The 15,160-nt window shown below is 54.4% G+C and overlaps 3 protein-coding genes across 8 annotated transcripts in view; 2 read left to right on the top strand and 1 right to left on the bottom strand.

Moving 5' to 3' along the window:
* The window catches only part of RHBDF1 (rhomboid 5 homolog 1), a 35,177-nt gene extending 23,875 nt beyond the window's left edge, over nucleotides 1–11,302 (top strand). For all 6 annotated transcript variants that reach the window (XM_041462783.1, XM_041462782.1, XM_041462780.1 and 3 more), the window contains 13 exons: nucleotides 638–760; nucleotides 920–1,080; nucleotides 3,228–3,479; nucleotides 4,661–4,772; nucleotides 5,598–5,672; nucleotides 6,223–6,384; nucleotides 6,490–6,590; nucleotides 7,235–7,298; nucleotides 7,733–7,827; nucleotides 8,749–8,824; nucleotides 9,318–9,418; nucleotides 9,684–9,837; nucleotides 10,545–11,302. In XM_041462783.1, the coding sequence (XP_041318717.1) occupies nucleotides 638–760; nucleotides 920–1,080; nucleotides 3,228–3,479; nucleotides 4,661–4,772; nucleotides 5,598–5,672; nucleotides 6,223–6,384; nucleotides 6,490–6,590; nucleotides 7,235–7,298; nucleotides 7,733–7,827; nucleotides 8,749–8,824; nucleotides 9,318–9,418; nucleotides 9,684–9,837; nucleotides 10,545–10,964 (1,896 nt within the window). In that variant the 3' untranslated portion in view covers nucleotides 10,965–11,302. The remainder of the gene's footprint in view (nucleotides 1–637; nucleotides 761–919; nucleotides 1,081–3,227; nucleotides 3,480–4,660; nucleotides 4,773–5,597; nucleotides 5,673–6,222; nucleotides 6,385–6,489; nucleotides 6,591–7,234; nucleotides 7,299–7,732; nucleotides 7,828–8,748; nucleotides 8,825–9,317; nucleotides 9,419–9,683; nucleotides 9,838–10,544) is intronic.
* Nucleotides 11,303–11,426: 124 nt separating this feature from the next.
* Nucleotides 11,427–14,255, bottom strand: SNRNP25 (small nuclear ribonucleoprotein U11/U12 subunit 25). Its single transcript, XM_041462784.1, has 6 exons — nucleotides 14,121–14,255; nucleotides 13,960–14,050; nucleotides 13,779–13,884; nucleotides 13,620–13,694; nucleotides 12,443–12,505; nucleotides 11,427–11,609 (listed from the first exon to the last, which is right to left on the bottom strand). Exons 1-5 carry the CDS (start codon nucleotides 14,244–14,246, stop codon nucleotides 12,451–12,453), a joined length of 453 nt encoding a protein of 150 aa, XP_041318718.1. The 5' UTR covers nucleotides 14,247–14,255; the 3' UTR covers nucleotides 11,427–11,609; nucleotides 12,443–12,450.
* Nucleotide 14,256: 1 nt separating this feature from the next.
* On the top strand, nucleotides 14,257–14,841 carry POLR3K (RNA polymerase III subunit K). Its single transcript, XM_041462785.1, has 3 exons — nucleotides 14,257–14,392; nucleotides 14,490–14,577; nucleotides 14,658–14,841. The coding sequence occupies exons 1-3, from the start codon at nucleotides 14,282–14,284 to the stop codon at nucleotides 14,783–14,785; spliced, it is 327 nt and encodes a 108-aa protein (XP_041318719.1). The 5' UTR covers nucleotides 14,257–14,281; the 3' UTR covers nucleotides 14,786–14,841.
* The last annotated feature ends 319 nt before the right edge of the window (nucleotides 14,842–15,160 follow it).

The raw sequence follows: 15,160 nt of genomic DNA, 5'->3' as shown, positions 1-15,160 counted from the left end.
ACAAGGAGCTGCTCAGCAGAGGGGTGGGGATAGCTGTGCTGGATGGGGGGGAAATGAAGTCACCTCCTGGCGTGTTTTGGCCATGTGTACAGGAGGCAGGATTGGCAAGGAAGTGGGGATGGTGGTTCGGTTTTGGTACAGGTCTTGCTTTTTCGTTATTGGCCTGGGGACTTTGATTCCCACAGCCAGCACCCTCAGAGCCTTCTAGCGGGTCCAGTTCAGCCTATCTGGACTTCTGGGTGGTCCATGTGCACCTGGTAAGCAGCCAGGGAAGAGCAGAAATACCTGAGGCTCTTGCTGTACAGGTCTCTTCATCCTGCCCTGTGCCTGCTGTCCTGGGCTCAGCGATGCTTTTTGCTGTGTCCAGTAGCAGCCATCACTGTGGTTTGGCCAGACACACTGTACAATATGTGCTAGAGGAGCGCATGGCAAGCCTGGGGGTGGGTGCTGTGGGTTGAGAAGTGGGGTGACAGCTGTGTGTCTCACCAGAAAGGTGTCACACATCACGTCTGCTGTGCTCCATCCATGAGCATGAACCAAGCCCAGCACGTGGGCTGCCTGTGCACTGGCTGGGGTGGGTTTGTGAGCTGGGGGTCAGGTTCTGGCAGTGGCCCCATGTCCCTGTCCCTGGCTGCAGGGCCGTTCTGTGAAGGACAGCACCCTGAGGAGGGCCCAGAGGCGCAGCTTCACCCCTGCCAGCTTCCTGGAGGAGGACACGGTGGATTTCCCAGATGAGCTCGACACGTCCTTCTTCGCTCGGGTGAGGGGCAGGTCTGGCGTGGTGCTGGCCCAGAGGCAGAGCAGGACTCTGGTTTTGGCAGGACTGTGTGTTGCGGAGAGCAGCACTGCCTTCTGCCAGGGCTGCTGTCTCAGGTGGGATGTTGGCTTCTTCTGATGGGACTGCTGTCTCTCTGCCCAGGAAGGAGTCCTTCATGAGGAGCTCTCTACTTACCCGGATGAAGTGTTCGAGTCACCATCAGAAGCTGCAATCAAAGATGCGGAGGTGAAACCTCCAGATCAGACAGATCTCACAGGAGGTGCTTTGGACAAAAATGAGCTTGAAAGAAGCCACTTACTACTGTGAGTATCTTCATGGTGGCTGCCAAAGCGTAACATGGGGTAGCCAACCCATTTGGAGTGGGGCCTCCTGCATGGAGGAAGCCAAGATCTGAGTGCTGTGGGTGTTTGGTGCAGAGATCAGAGCAGTGCAGTGATGGGTTTTCTTTAAATCCAGCTGAAGACCTCCTGCCCCAGCTACCCAAGATGGGAAAGGTGACTCTGAGGCCACTTCTGCAGTAACTCCAGCAACTTCCAGCTTCATACTAATGTGTTTCAGAGATTGTATCATACCTTGAGGAAGCAAAAGACACTTTAAATCAGCTGTGGGGATGCTGAGGGCCCAGCCTTTGGCTATGGAGAGCATGGCAAAGTGCGAAGGCTGTTGCCATTGCCACAGTCACCAGTAACTGTTCTCATGCTCCAAGGAGCGGGGAAGCATTGCAGAGTGTCGAGCTGGGCTGCATTCCTCACTTGAAATGAGAGAAAGGTGTGGCACTGATGCTGAGAGCCCTACAAATATGTGGGTGGTGCTGTACTGTATGCCTGGATTTTTTCCACCTGAGTAACTGGTACTGAGTAATTGCTCTGTGTTGCTTCCGAGTCAGCTCACCCCAGCAGAGAGCTCTGCTGGGTGTGAACATGGAGCAGACAGGGAGGTCCTTGTTGTGGTTCTGCTGCTCTCAGCCTGTCTTGCTGTGTTGGCACTTTCCCTTCAAGTGTTTCCAAGAACTTCACTCAGTTTAACATAAGGGGAAGCACAAATGGTGCGAGTTTGTTGTCACTCCTCTGAGATAGTTTGTCTTCTTGGTTTCCTTTGAATCTCCTTAAATAGTTTTATTTATTGAGGAAAACACATTTTTTTCATGCCTCAGAAAGCTGTTATGAGAGTCACAGTTGGGTGTCCTTTCACGTGGTGAGGTTTTTGTTTGGGCACGGGGAGATTTTCAGCACTGGAAACACTAGGAAACCCCACAGAAACCACTTGACCTCTTGGGCAAGAGCAGGCTGCAGTGGAACCTGCACCTTCTGCTGCAGAAGGACTATCCAAGGGGAAGCTGGGATATTCAAATGCATCTTCTGCAACGTACAATGTGAAAAGAGCTGAAGCTTCCTGCAGTATTTTGGCTACAGAGGTTCAGATTCTCCCTTATGCTGTTGCTTGCCTGTACTTCAGAGCTGTCGTGATCTCTCCAGATACTCCAGTCATCTTTCAGAAGAAAGGTTCTTGGCTGTTTTCTCTCAGCACTTCCGACAAGCAGTGTCTTTGTGCAGTGGGACATTTGGGAAGCAAGAGGAGGTACACTGGACTAGAGCAGGTGTCAGGAGCATGCCTCCTGCAGTGCCAGGCAGTGAGGAGGGTGAAATGGGAGGTAGTTGGGTTTTTTTGGTCAGATCTGAGTGCTGCAGATGTGACCTTCACACTGCTGTCTAAGAGCAGGAAATACAAATTTATCTGAATGTGATGGAGACTTAAAAAGTAGGTGTTATTCACCAGTAACCTGTGCAGTGTTCATCAGATCTATTTTGACAAAAAAGCCTTCTTTTAGTTCAGGATGCTCAGGACTTTTATTGCATTGTTGAAGCCTGTTTTTTTTTAATTCTGAAAAATGCACACATTGGTACAAATAAGGGAGGAATGGAAGAGAAATTGGGAGATAGCTGGTACAGCTTGCAGCCTGTGACAGTGCTGCTTTCTTGGTCTGGGAAGCTGCTTGGTTTAACTTTTGTCCAATTTGCCAGTCCAGTCACATTGAAGTGAGACATTGAAATGACATTTAAAGGTGGGTATTTCCACTTCTGGGCTAAACTCCACTTCCATTTCATAGCAGAGGGCAGAGTAAGAGGATTGAAGTGGGGAGAAAGTAGACATGCCTAGGCTGCATCCCAACAGGCTGCAACTTTAAAGCCTCCAGAGCTCCTCAGTAGTGGGGCTTAGTTTGGTACAGCAGCCTTGTGCCACCCTCTGTGTGTTTCCTGTGCTTTCTGCCACTTCTGTGCTTTCCTTTCCTGGCTCTGTGCAACCCTTTGAAATACAGCTCCCACTTCAGGGCACCTTGTCTGCCATCAGCTGCTGCCCGTCCCGGAGTGGGTGGGACAGACAGAGGCTCTGCTGCCACCAAAGGCCACGGAAAGGCTGGTCCCTACTGCTGTCCTGCTTTTGATTTCAGCCCCCTGGAGCGAGGCTGGAGGAAGCAGAAGGACGGGGGCCTGGCGCAGCCCAAGGTGCGCTTGCGGCAGGAGGTGGTGAGCGTGAGCCCGCAGAAGCGCGGCCAGCGCATCGCCGTGCCCGTGAGGAAGCTCTTTGCCAAGGAGAAGAGGCCCTACGGGCTGGGCATGGTGGGCAAGCTGACCAACAGGACCTACCGCAAGCGCATCGACAGCTACGTCAAACGGCAGATCGAGGACATGGATGACCACAGGTGAGAGCTGTGCTCACGGGGCGTTCCCCATTGTGGGGGTACCAGCTGTTGGTTTTTCTAGGTCTGGATTGAAGGCACTTGAGACAGCAATTCGTGTTCAGACTCCAGCGTTTATTATTTCTTATCAGTGAAACAGTCTCACTACTGTGAGTTCGGCAGCTTTTTATTAGAAGACACAAAATGGCTAACAATCTCTTGTTACAAGGTCTTTTAAGACTAAATTATCCAATTAAGAACTGACACCTAGATTATTTCCCCTTTTAACCCAACAACTGATCTCAAAGAGCCCGCAATGCAGATTGTTCTGCCCAATTACAAAATGCCACCCAAACCCATAAAGAAGAAGAAAGAAAAAAAAAGAAGAAAAAACCCAGGACGACACCCTGTGCCCTCCATCTTGCTTCCATCCACAACATACTAAAAATCCCAAAACCTAAATTTCTCACCAAGTGCTACACCTACACTACTCTCTATAATCTATTTCACACTTTTGTGAATTCTAGTCTATCTTGAAGTCTAATAAACTTTCTCCATGAATAAAAGTCAAAGTCAGTGCTCCCCTGGGAGTCAAGACACCCTAGAGCAAACAAAGATATATTCCCAGTGCCCTGAGTTTCCACACCCATGAACTGCTGAGTGAGGGATTGCTGCTGGCCCTCAGGTCACTGGGTGCTGCTGAGCCCCACCATCTTTGTCCCTTGCAGTGCAGAGCCAGCTGCAGCCAAGAGCAGCTGAGCAAACCTCACCCAGCAGTTTGGGACCTCACCCAGCTCCTCACGGTGTGTCTGTGTCTCTGCTGTCTGGAGGGACTGCAGCTCTCTGTGCCACCTCCACTGTCCTGTGGTGAACAGCGGGGCTCAGCTATCCCTGCCTCTGCTCATTCCCCTAGAGTCATTATTTCAGAAACACAGCACAGTTCAGCACTGGCCTTTGGTGTTCCCATGGATGTTTTCTTGGGAAAGGGTGGTTGTCCAGGGGGAGTCAGAGTAAACAGGTTCTGTCTTCAGCAAGACCTTAGGTCATTGCCCCCTGTCCTGTGCACTCCTAGGTGATCCTGGCCATGTACCCCAGATTTTGGTGAGGTTTCTGGGGGAAAACAGCAACTTTTCCCCTCTGTTCTGTTAGCAGATGTAATATGCCTGTGTTTCTGCCTCTGATCCTTTCCCCTTCCCTCCATGCAGGCCTTTCTTCACTTACTGGGTCACCTTTGTGCATTCACTCATCACCATCCTCGCTGTGTGCATCTACGGCATTGCCCCTGTGGGGTTCTCACAACATGAAACTGTTGATTCAGTAAGTGAACCCCTTGACATGCCTGGAGTGTGATGGAGTTTAGCCTTCACTGTTGTGTCCCAGCATACTGGCTCCTTGCCTTCTTGGCTGGGTCCCTGCTCTTCTGGGGGGCTGCCTGGAGGGTCTCTGGGAGCCCCCACACCACCTTGTCTCCCTCCTGCAGCCACAGTGCTCCTGATGTCAGATTATATCTGACACAAAGCATGGTGGCTGTGCTGGCAGCACTTCCAAACAGCTTGTTCCCCTCCTGCTGGAGACCAGAAGGATGATCATGGCAGGGAAATACTTCAAACCTGAGCTAAGTTTTTGCTATAGTTGAAAGATTTTGTTTCTGCCAGGAGCAAAACTGACTTGTTTGACTTTGGGAGCTGATCTTGAAGCTGTTTGTAGCCTTCCCACACATTGTTAAAGGTTTCTGGGGTACAGATATCTCTGTAGCCATGTCCCTGCTCTATGCAGGAGATGCCTGGGGAGCTTGTCAGCTGCATATCTGACAGCTTTCAGAGCACCTGGGCCTGCACTGCCTGTGGGTGCTGCCTGTGCTGCTCAGCTCTGTGGAGCTTTGTGCAGGCTCAGGCCACTCCAAGGGCTCCTGGCCCTGAGATTTCTTCAAAGTGAAGTAGCCAGAGATAGACATTTTAAATGAAACCTTAACTTGAAGGTGCCCACACCTTGATGGGGTTTACATGTGATCCTGCAAAAAAACAGATGAAGAGGGTTGTGGGCCGTGTCATTGGCTGTGGGGATTCCTGTTCATGCTGGGGGCTGTTTTCACCAGTCCCTGGGGGCTGGAGCTCACAGGGCTCTTGCTTTCTCTCCTTGTAGGTCTTGCGAAACAGAGGGGTTTATGAAAATGTCAAATATGTTCAGCAGGAAAACTTCTGGATCGGCCCCAGTTCAGTGAGTGCCGTTGGTGGGGCTGTTAGTGGTGGATGGGGGACTGTGTGCTGCAGCTGTGCCACCCCATGGACCAGAGCCCTCTGCTGCATGGAGCTCAGGGATCTGCTGTCACTGTCAGGGAGGAGCAGTGCTCCTAGCCCCAGTTACCCTGCAGAATGGAGTGCCTGGAGGTTGGGATGGACCTTGGCTTTCCTGCTTTGCACACTGTTCCTACAAAGACAAGCATGGGGTTAGAAAAAATGCAGGAGTTGTACAGTATGTGACAGCTTTCCTGATGTCATTCCCCTGGGAAACACAAAAATGAAGAGGAAACGTCACAAAGTTTTCTTTTCCAGCCATAGTGCTGGCCTTTCTTGGGCTATGGGCAAAGAAATCCATGAGCTTTTGTTCTGGACCTGTCTCCAAAGCAAATATGGAGAATGTGCATCGTGTGTATTGGGCTTGTCCCTGGCCCTTGAGTCTGGGTAGGGCTATCCCGAGCAGCTCCCCCAGCCTGCTGTGCCCAGGCAATCGTTGCCTTGGCTGAGCTGAGTGTTTCCATCTCTGCCAGGAGGCCCTGATCCACCTGGGGGCCAAGTTCTCCCCGTGCATGAGGCAGGACCAGCAGGTGCACAGCTTCATCAGCGCCAAACGGGAGAAGGAGAAGCACTCGGCGTGCTGCGTGCGCAACGACAAGTCAGGCTGCGTGCAGACCTCAGAAGAGGAGTGCTCAGTGAGTGCCATGGCCCTTCTCCTGCCAGCCCTGCAGCCTCAGCGCCACTTCTGCTGATGCTTCTTCCCCTGGGCTTCATGGTGACACCTCTCCTCTCTCCTGCAGTCCACGCTGGCCGTGTGGGTGAAGTGGCCCCATCACCCCAGCACACCGATGCTGGCAGGGAACAAGAGGCAGTTTGGCTCTGTTTGTCATCAGGACCCCAGGTAGGTCCTGCCTGGCCCAGCTGCCATCCTCGGGGGGACAGGGCTGCTGTACAGTCGGGCCAGTGGATTGCTGGATGAGGCAGCAGCAGCTGCTCTGTGGGGCAGTGATGTCCCTACACTGCAGGGGAGGCTGATGCAGGGTGTGATCATATTTCTCCTCACCCCTGGTCTCTGTTGTCGGCTGCCCACCTGAGCAGAGGCCTGTTGTGAGCTGTGGGTGCCTTCTCAACCCTCTCCCTCCCCTCACCTGCTCCCTGCACAGCTCCCTGCTTGGGGGGCAGCTGTCCTGAGCCTAGCACACCTCTGTCCAGGAGCCCAGCCAGCTGCTGGCTGCTCTGGCACAACCACTGTGGGCTGATGTAGAGCTGAAACAGCTGAATTCCTGCCCTTAGGGTGTGTCCATCTGGAAGGGATCCAGTTTATTGCTGGGCAGCTGTGTGCTCTCTGCCTTTGTGATCTCTGCTGGAAGGAGGCTGAGGCTTTGACCAGCATGGCCTTGGCTGATCTGGTCTGGTGTGTCAGTGTCACCATGCAGGGACACAGGGAGCTGTGGAATGGCAGCCTGGGCACAGGCTGAGTGTGGAAATCCTACCTGGTGCTGGGAAAAGGTATTTCTCAGGCTGATCTGTGCTTTGTTGCTGCAGGGTGTGTGAGCAGCCAGCCTCGATGGAGCCCCACGAGTGGCCAGATGACATCACCAAGTGGCCGGTGAGCATGGCCAGAGGCACAGGGCCTGCATGGGCAGCTGCAGTGTGGCATTTGCATCCCACTGTGCAGAGCCTCAGCTGTGCTGGTGGGAGGGCAGGGCCTCTGGTGCAGCTTCTGCTGCTTGTCACAAACACCAGTTCAGGGCAACTCTGCTGTGCCCAGCCAAGGCTCAAAGCCCTCCAACAACAAAAGTTGTCTCGTGCCAGCTAAAGCCCTGGATCCTGTCAGGGTAACAGGGAGATGGAAACCAACTCAGCCTCGGGCTGCAGAGGAGGTGTCAACTGATGCTCAGGCAGATGGAGTATCAGGCACCGTCCTGCTGTCAGAGGGAGCTGTGTCTGAGATCTGGCTTCTTCCCAAGGGGCTGTTTTGATTTTACCCAGCCAGCAAGCAAAGCTGTGGCTGTCTGACTGCAGCCTGTTGTTGTTTTGCAGATCTGCACAAAAAACAGTGCTGGGAATTACACCAACCACCTCCACATGGACTGTGTGATTACAGGCCGGCCCTGCTGCATTGGGACCAAGGGAAGGTAGTGAGTTTTACCTGTATGGAGGGGCTGGGTGTTGGGGTGAAACACGGGGCCTTTTCAGGTTGTAGACACAGCCATTTGCGCTCCTTGTCCTTTGCACACACAGCCCAGAGCCCTGCTGGGAAGGGGAGCTGGACAGAGCCACGACAGGTCTCCCAGATGAGCAGGAGTCTGGGATGAGCAGGAGTTAAGAGCCAGCCTGAGGCTGGCACAGCAGGGTATCTCACTCTACTGGTCCTGTAGTATGGAGGGATTTGGATACCAGTTTGGAGGGATTGAACCATTCTGCTGGGGAATCCTGCACTTTTCCTTAGGAATGGCCAGCTTGTTCCTGACAGGCTCCATTGTCCCCAGCCTGCAGTCCCTGGGCACTCAAGGGAAATGCCAGGAAATGGCCCACTCTGGGTTTGTAAAAGAGGAAGATGCTGTTTTTCTCATTTTATCCCTGAGCTTGATTACTAACCCAGTGCTTGGGCTTGGCTTTCCCTGCTAGGGACAAAAATGTGTGCTGCCCCAAAAAGTTTCTCTGTCCCTAAAGGTCATGACCAGGACACTCTTGACATAGCCCCCCCTGCCCCTCTGCCAGCTGCCAGAGGCACAAGACTCCCCCAGTCTGAGACACAGCTTCCCCAGGCTCTGGTGGCTCTTCCCAGCTCTAAACAGCAGCTTTAGGTTCTGTCTTGGAGCCGTGGTGTGCAGGTCTGTGGAGCTTTCCTGGAGGAGAGAAGCAGGAGGGGTGTGTGGAGAGGCACTGGGCTCAAATGGGAATGTGTTTGTGCCTTTGCTGTGACACTGCAGCATGTCAGGGACAGCTGAAGGCATCAGTTCTCATGGATGGGATGGGAAAAGGAGAGTGGGTGGCCTGGGAGGGCACAGGAATGATCCATTGTGCTTTCCATGTGCCACTTGTGCCTCCTGCAGGTGTGAAATTACCTCCCGGGAGTATTGTGAGTTCATGCGGGGCTATTTCCATGAGGAGGCAACGCTCTGCTCTCAGGTAAGGGTGCACCTGGGGGGTTCTGTGGCTGCCCTTTTCCCTCCAGGTGCCCTCAGCAGCTTGGCAGGATCTGGGGTGGCAGTGCTGCAGATTAGGGGGGAGTCCTGTGTCCTGTCCCTCCCTGAGCTTGGAGGAAGCTGCTGCTCCTGGCTGGAGTGGCAGAGCTGGCTGCACCTGTACCCCTTTGGGGGCCAGTTTGGGACTTGGGCTGGCAGCTGGGAAAGGTCAGCATGGGAGCACTGTGACAGCAGTGAGAGAAGGATCCACAGTCTGCTCTGTGGGTGAGCAGATGCCTCAGCTCTGGGTGCTGGGGTGAAAAATGAGGGCTTAAAGCTGACACAGGGAAGGGATGGGGTTGTGTAAATTTGTGTTGGAGACAAGGCCTGGGACTTGGTTCAACAGAGAAGTGGGAGGGGAGCCCCTCTTCCAGAGCTATCTGCAGTGTGCCCTGGGCTTGGAAAAGGACCCCTCTCCACACCCACTTCTGCCCTAGGTGCACTGCATGGATGATGTCTGTGGGCTCCTTCCTTTCCTAAATCCAGAAGTCCCTGACCAGTTCTACCGCCTCTGGCTCTCACTTTTCCTCCACGCTGGGTAAGCAGAGGTGTAAAACTTCCACTATGGGGGTGGGGGCACCCTCAGCCCGGGGTTTGCTGTGAGGTTTGTGGCTGTCCCTCGTGGAGACACAAGGATCTGAGCTGTGCTCTCTGCCAAGGTTTGCCATCCTGTGTTTGTTGGGAGGGATTAGCACCATGGGTAAGGCCAGAGCAGGAACTCTGAGCAAGGCTGGGGACAGAACATGAGCACAGGGGTCATTTCAGTGGCTGCTGCTTCAGCTCCTGTACTGTGCACTTGGCAGGATCCTGCACTGTCTGGTTTCAGTCTGTTTCCAAATGACGATCCTGCGGGACCTAGAGAAGCTGGCAGGATGGCACCGCATCTCTATCATCTACCTTCTCAGTGGCATCACTGGGAACCTTGCCAGTGCAATATTTCTACCCTACAGAGCAGAGGTGGGTCTCCTGCAGCCCAGGGTCCTGGTGACTTGCCCTGAGCACAACCCTTCTCTACATGCCTGTGCCTCTGTGGCTGAGGCAGAGCCACCAGAGCTGGGCTCACCACTGCAGCCTTGGCACTTGTAGCTCGAAGGTGGCACCACACCATCATTTAATTGCTGAGCAGCACCAACCCCTGGGGTACCCTGGGCTTTCCAAGTGACTGGCCTGGGCTGGCTGCAGGAAAAGGGCTGCCTCTCGTAACAGATGGGGGATTGTCCAACCACGGGCTGAGAGAGGCCCCAGGCAGGCTCAGAATCAAGTGTGGTGTCAGACACCCTCCACCTGAGAGTGGCAAAGAGCAAAGCTCACTGTGCCCACAGGAGACTGCATGGCTGGACCTGCAGGAGCCTTCCAGCTCCTTTCATAAGGAAAACTACATGGTGGGTGGGGGAAGCCAGGAGATTGCCTTCAAGGGCTTCTCCCCTCTGGCAACTTGAACCAGATCTGCCCTCCTTAGTCTGTTCTGGCCTCACACCTTGATCCTAAATCCAACCAGGCCCCTTTACTCCTGGCACTCCATTACATGGATGAAGTTGCAGAGTCTCTTTGCTAAGAATCACTGAACAGGAGTTGAGTAAGAAGTAACTAACTCCTGGAGCTGGCTGCAGAGGCCAGGCAGGTGGCATGAGCCTGACATTATCTGTAATGCTCTTCTTCTGCAGGTTGGCCCTGCAGGATCCCAGTTTGGAATTCTGGCCTGTCTCTTTGTGGAGCTCTTCCAGAGTTGGCAAATCCTGGCACGCCCATGGAGGGCTTTCTTCAAGCTGCTGGCTGTGGTGCTCTTTCTTTTTGCCTTTGGCCTCCTGCCTTGGATCGATAATTTTGCTCACATTTCAGGATTTATCAGTGGTTTCTTCCTCTCCTTTGCCTTCCTGCCCTACATTAGCTTTGGGAAGTTTGATTTATATAGGAAACGATGCCAAATTATAGTTTTCCAGCTCATCTTCATCGCACTCTTCTCAGGACTGGTGATTTTGTTTTATTTCTACCCCATCAAGTGCGAGTGGTGCGAGTTCCTCACTTGTATACCCTTCACAGACAAATTCTGCGAGAAATACGACCTGGATGCACAGCTCCACTGACAGCAAAGACTGGCTTCTCGAGCAGGCCCTGGAGATGGACTGTCTTTGCATTTGCTGTGCCAGTTCCGTGGGGACAAAACCTCTAATCCAATGACACTTCTAACCCTACCCGTGGTTAATTTAAACTGTCTCCTTAGCACTTGGCAGGCATGGTTTGCCTTATCTCAGAAGACTCTGAAAAACAGAACATTTGTGCCTTGTTCAATTGTATTGAACCTTTTCTGCTGCCATTATTTTTATTACACTAGTTTCAATACTACATTTTTAACCAGAGTTGTTTACTACTGCTAAGGTGGTGATTAAATGGTGAGGTAGCGTTTTAGCTACTGTGAATTGTTCTGAGTAGTCTGTGCCTACCTTTGTTACTTAATCTCACTCCTGCTGTTTCATGTACCCTGTGGAGCACCCAAACCAGCCAGATACACATCTGCAGCTGGAAATAAGGGCCTGAAAAGCCTCAGAAAACTAGAGGGTCTCTTTAATCCCTGGAATCCACATACAGCTCAAGGGCAAACAGCAACTGTAAAAAATATGAGAATGTCCAGTCAATGGCGTTTGTTCCTCTTCCAAGTGTGACAGCCTTTTCCTCCAGAAAGATGCTGAATCCACAGTCTGGTCTTGGTAGGGCTGGATTCTCTGCTCTCTCTGTTTAAGAAAGAAAGTATTTGTCAGTGACAATAATTACTGCATGCTGGGCTTTTCTCACCACGCTGCCATGATGGTCCAGGAGGAACCAGCCAGTGCCAGAGGTGACTGCTGGTCACAGGCACCCTAGAGCAGGTGGCTGTTGTTAGGGCACACATTTTATTACACTGGATCTTGAAAATATGGCAGTGTTGAAAGAAGAATAAAAGGTAACTGTGGTCAAAAAGGAACAGTTTTTAACCCAGCTACCTGGAGCAGCAAAACAACACAAGGCTTTGGACAAGCTGCTCTTAGCCCTATTCTTCAGCCACTGTGACTGTTTCTAAAAGCATAATTTAAAACTCACTAAGCCTGAGAGTTCTTGGCTACATCTTGTGTTTGTGTGCACAGCTTTCTCCAAACAGCAGTATTAATGCAGAATTATGTCTGCATGAGTTAGAAACCCAGCCATGCTCCTGACAATGATTTCCAGACATGTAAAAAGCCTAAAAGAAAGCAAGGTCATAGAAGCAATCACAGCAGCAAAGGAACACTGTGCTTAATGAGTCTCAAGACAATGTAGAAGCAGATTGAGAGTCTAAACACAGAGTCAGCTATTGCTGCTGCTGCTCCCAGTGTGTGTCACCTGAAGTAGCTGAATTATCATTCCCTGCCCCAAGAGGAGCACAAACAACACTACCAGGATCTGGAAACAGGCACCAGCCTCGTGCAGGCATTCAGAAATAACTCTGCCAGCCAGCAGAGAGCAGCAGCATCAGCTCTGAGCCTCAACACTATGGCCTGGGGAAGATGAGGAAGGAACTGGGAGCTCTTAGTGGACATTCAGGACTTACCCCGCTGGTTACTTCCGAAGCTTCTTTATGAAGCTGACCTCGTCCCGGTTCCTGATGCCATACCTGAACACAGAGTTAGGCTGTTAAATATCAGCTTCCCAGCAACAATAACCCCATAGCTTCATCTTTCCCAGGGACACAGGGACTCCTACAATCCCGTGCTGTGCTGTACTAGAGGACACATTAAAATTCTCACTTGTGTATGTGGGACATGCTGCCAGCACTGAAGGATCTGCTGATCTGCCTTTAACTGCAACAACCCCTTAAATGCAACATCTGTCACCCAGGCTCATTCTTCCAAGGACAGCTTTGATTAGGGCTGTCTTGCTGAATTTTTAGTACTTCAGACCACCTTTTCTCATTGGTGTGCACATGCTGGCAGACCCAGCACTGCAGGGAAGTGCCTCATCCCTCCTTGCCTCAAGAATGGGCAGGGAAACATGGTCAGACCACCTTTTCTCACTGGTGTGCAACATGCTGGTAGACCCAGCACTGCAGGGAAGTGCCTCATCCCTCCTTGCCTCAAGAATGGGCAGGGAAACATGGGAGTCACCTGTCAGCATTGTTACCAGACTGTCTGAGAGGTGGCTGAGCAGCTCCAAAGATCAACACCCGTCCTTGGACTTCCTCTTTACTTGGCATTCTTCATAGAATCATAGAATGTTATGGGCTTGGAATGAACCTTACAGACCATCCAGTCCCAACACCCCTGCCATGCACAGGACACCTCCCACTAGGCAAGGTTCCTCAAAGCCTTATCTAACCTGGCTTTGGCCACTGCCAGGGCTGGGGCATCCACAACCTCCCTGGGCAACCTGTTCAGTTCCTGTTTGCTGCTCTTTCCTATCCTACATCAGTATCTGTGCTGAGCTGAGTAACTGTAACCATTCTGTAGGAGTTCGGGAGGGATGGCCGAGGGTTCTGTGGGGTGCTCTGAACTGGCTGAACCCAGCACAGGATGGTGCTGGCTGAGGATGAGGAACCCCCCAAGGCCAGCCTGTCCTGCAGAGAGCCTCTGAGTGTGCCTGTCCCACTTCTGTGGGCAGTGCTGTCCCACCTCCCAGCCAATGTCCAGCACAGGACCTCCGATCCCGGGCACAACCTCCCAGCTCAGCCCTGCCCCTGGGGATGCTGCGTGGGCTCCTCTCAGCCCCCCAGCGCTGACTCGGTTACTCACTCTCTCAGCCTCTTCCTGTCATCCGCCAGCTTCTCTCCATTGAACGTGAGGTGGTACGTCCTCCATATGTACTTCCTGCGGGAAAAACATTCAGGGGCAGCCGCGGGAGCGGGACCGGGCTGGGATGCGCTCCCAAGCCGCCCGGCCGGCCCCGCTCACCAGCTGAGGTGCTGGACACCGCCCTGCCGGGCCTGCCTCAGCTGGATGTGCCGCCGCAGCGCCTTCTTCAGCTCCAGCACCGAGGCGTTCTGCACCACCACCACGGCTGCGGGGCGGGGAGAGCCGGGTCAGGCCCGCCGCGCCCCGGGCCCCGCCCGGCCCCGCCCGGCCCCGCACGCACGCACGGTCTCGCCGTCCGCCTTGCACACCCGCACCGTCATGGCCTGCCCGTACTCCAGGGCCACCTGCGAGCCGATCTCCTCCGCCGTCACCTGCGGGCGAGTGACAGGGCCGTGAGCCCAGCCCCGCCGGCCCGGCCCGGCCCCCGCGCCCCGGGCCCACCTGCGGGGGGAGGTCGCAGAGCAGCGGGTCCTGCACCAGCCGCGCCAGCGCCGCCTGGAACAGCTCCAGCACCTCGGCGTGCGCCAGCTCCTCCGCCGGCTCCTCCGCCGGCTCCTCGGCCGCCATCGCCGGAAGGGGCGGGCGGCGCGGCGGAACCGGCGATGCTGCTCTTCTGCCCGGCCTGCGGGAACGTGCTGGTGGCCGAGGAGGGGCCGCGCTGCCACCGCTTCGCCTGCACCACCTGTCCCTACGTGCGCAACGTCACGCGGAAGGTACCGGGGCGCGGGGGGCGCGGGGGCGGCCCGGGACGGGGCCCGCCGGGGCCGGGTGCCCGGTGCCCGCTGAGCCGCTCCCGGAACGGTCCCGCAGGTGACGAGCAGGAAGTACCCGCGGCTGAAGGAGGTGGACGATGTGCTGGGCGGCGCCGCGGCCTGGGAGAACGTGGACTCCACGGCAGGTAGGGCCGGGCCGAGGGGCCGCGCGGGGCTCGCTGGGCCCTGCCGGCCCCTCACGGCCCCTCACGGCCTTTCCCCGCAGAGCCGTGCCCCAAGTGCGAGCACCCCCGCGCCTACTTCATGCAGATCCAGACGCGCTCGGCCGACGAGCCCATGACCACCTTCTACAAGTGCTGCAACCCGCAGTGCGGGCACCGCTGGCGGGACTGAGGGCCGCGGGGATGGAATTACTGCTGCTCCTGCAATAAACGCGGCACTGCGGGCAAGCAGGCGGCTGCTGCGTGGTTGCTTTGGGCCTGGCAGGGAGGGGAAACAGGCTGCAGCAGGGTGTGTGCCCGTGCTGCGGCCCCGGGAGGGCAGGGGCCCGTAATGCGCACAGGGCAGGGGTGATAAAGTCGTGCCCTGCCCACTGGAACAGCCCTGTTGACAACGGAGACAGGCCTGAAGGTAACCGAGCTGAAGCACGGTGAGGAAACCCCAGCCCTGAGCACAGCACAGAAGGCAAAGCAGAGGTGAAGTGTTACCACTGTGGCCTTAGAACCACAAAATGAAAAAAGGGGCATTTGCTGTGACCTGTGAAAACCC

This window comes from Pyrgilauda ruficollis, unplaced genomic scaffold, assembly GCF_017590135.1.
Source record: "Pyrgilauda ruficollis isolate IOZ18807 unplaced genomic scaffold, ASM1759013v1 scaffold16, whole genome shotgun sequence".
In the NCBI taxonomy this organism is placed as follows: Eukaryota; Metazoa; Chordata; class Aves; order Passeriformes; family Passeridae; genus Pyrgilauda; species Pyrgilauda ruficollis.
The sequence above is the reverse complement of the archived record's forward strand: the minus strand, read 5'-3'. Positions and strand labels throughout refer to the sequence as shown.

What these genes read in the sequence shown, in the direction of transcription:
- SNRNP25 (XM_041462784.1), bottom strand. Translation starts at nt 14,246, where the DNA reads ATGGCGGCCGAGGAGCCGGCGGAGGAGCCGGCGGAGGAGCTGGCGCAC. An exon ending in TCTGCGACCTCCCCCCGCAG is followed by an intron (nt 14,051 to 14,120) that starts GTGGGCCCGGGG and finishes ACTCGCCCGCAG; the next exon opens with GTGACGGCGGAGGAGATCGG. An exon ending in GGCGGACGGCGAGACCGTGC is followed by an intron (nt 13,885 to 13,959) that starts GTGCGTGCGGGG and finishes CCCGCCCCGCAG; the next exon opens with CCGTGGTGGTGGTGCAGAAC.
- POLR3K (XM_041462785.1), top strand. Translation starts at nt 14,282, where the DNA reads ATGCTGCTCTTCTGCCCGGCCTGCGGGAACGTGCTGGTGGCCGAGGAG. An exon ending in TGCGCAACGTCACGCGGAAG is followed by an intron (nt 14,393 to 14,489) that starts GTACCGGGGCGC and finishes ACGGTCCCGCAG; the next exon opens with GTGACGAGCAGGAAGTACCC. An exon ending in GAACGTGGACTCCACGGCAG is followed by an intron (nt 14,578 to 14,657) that starts GTAGGGCCGGGC and finishes CTTTCCCCGCAG; the next exon opens with AGCCGTGCCCCAAGTGCGAG.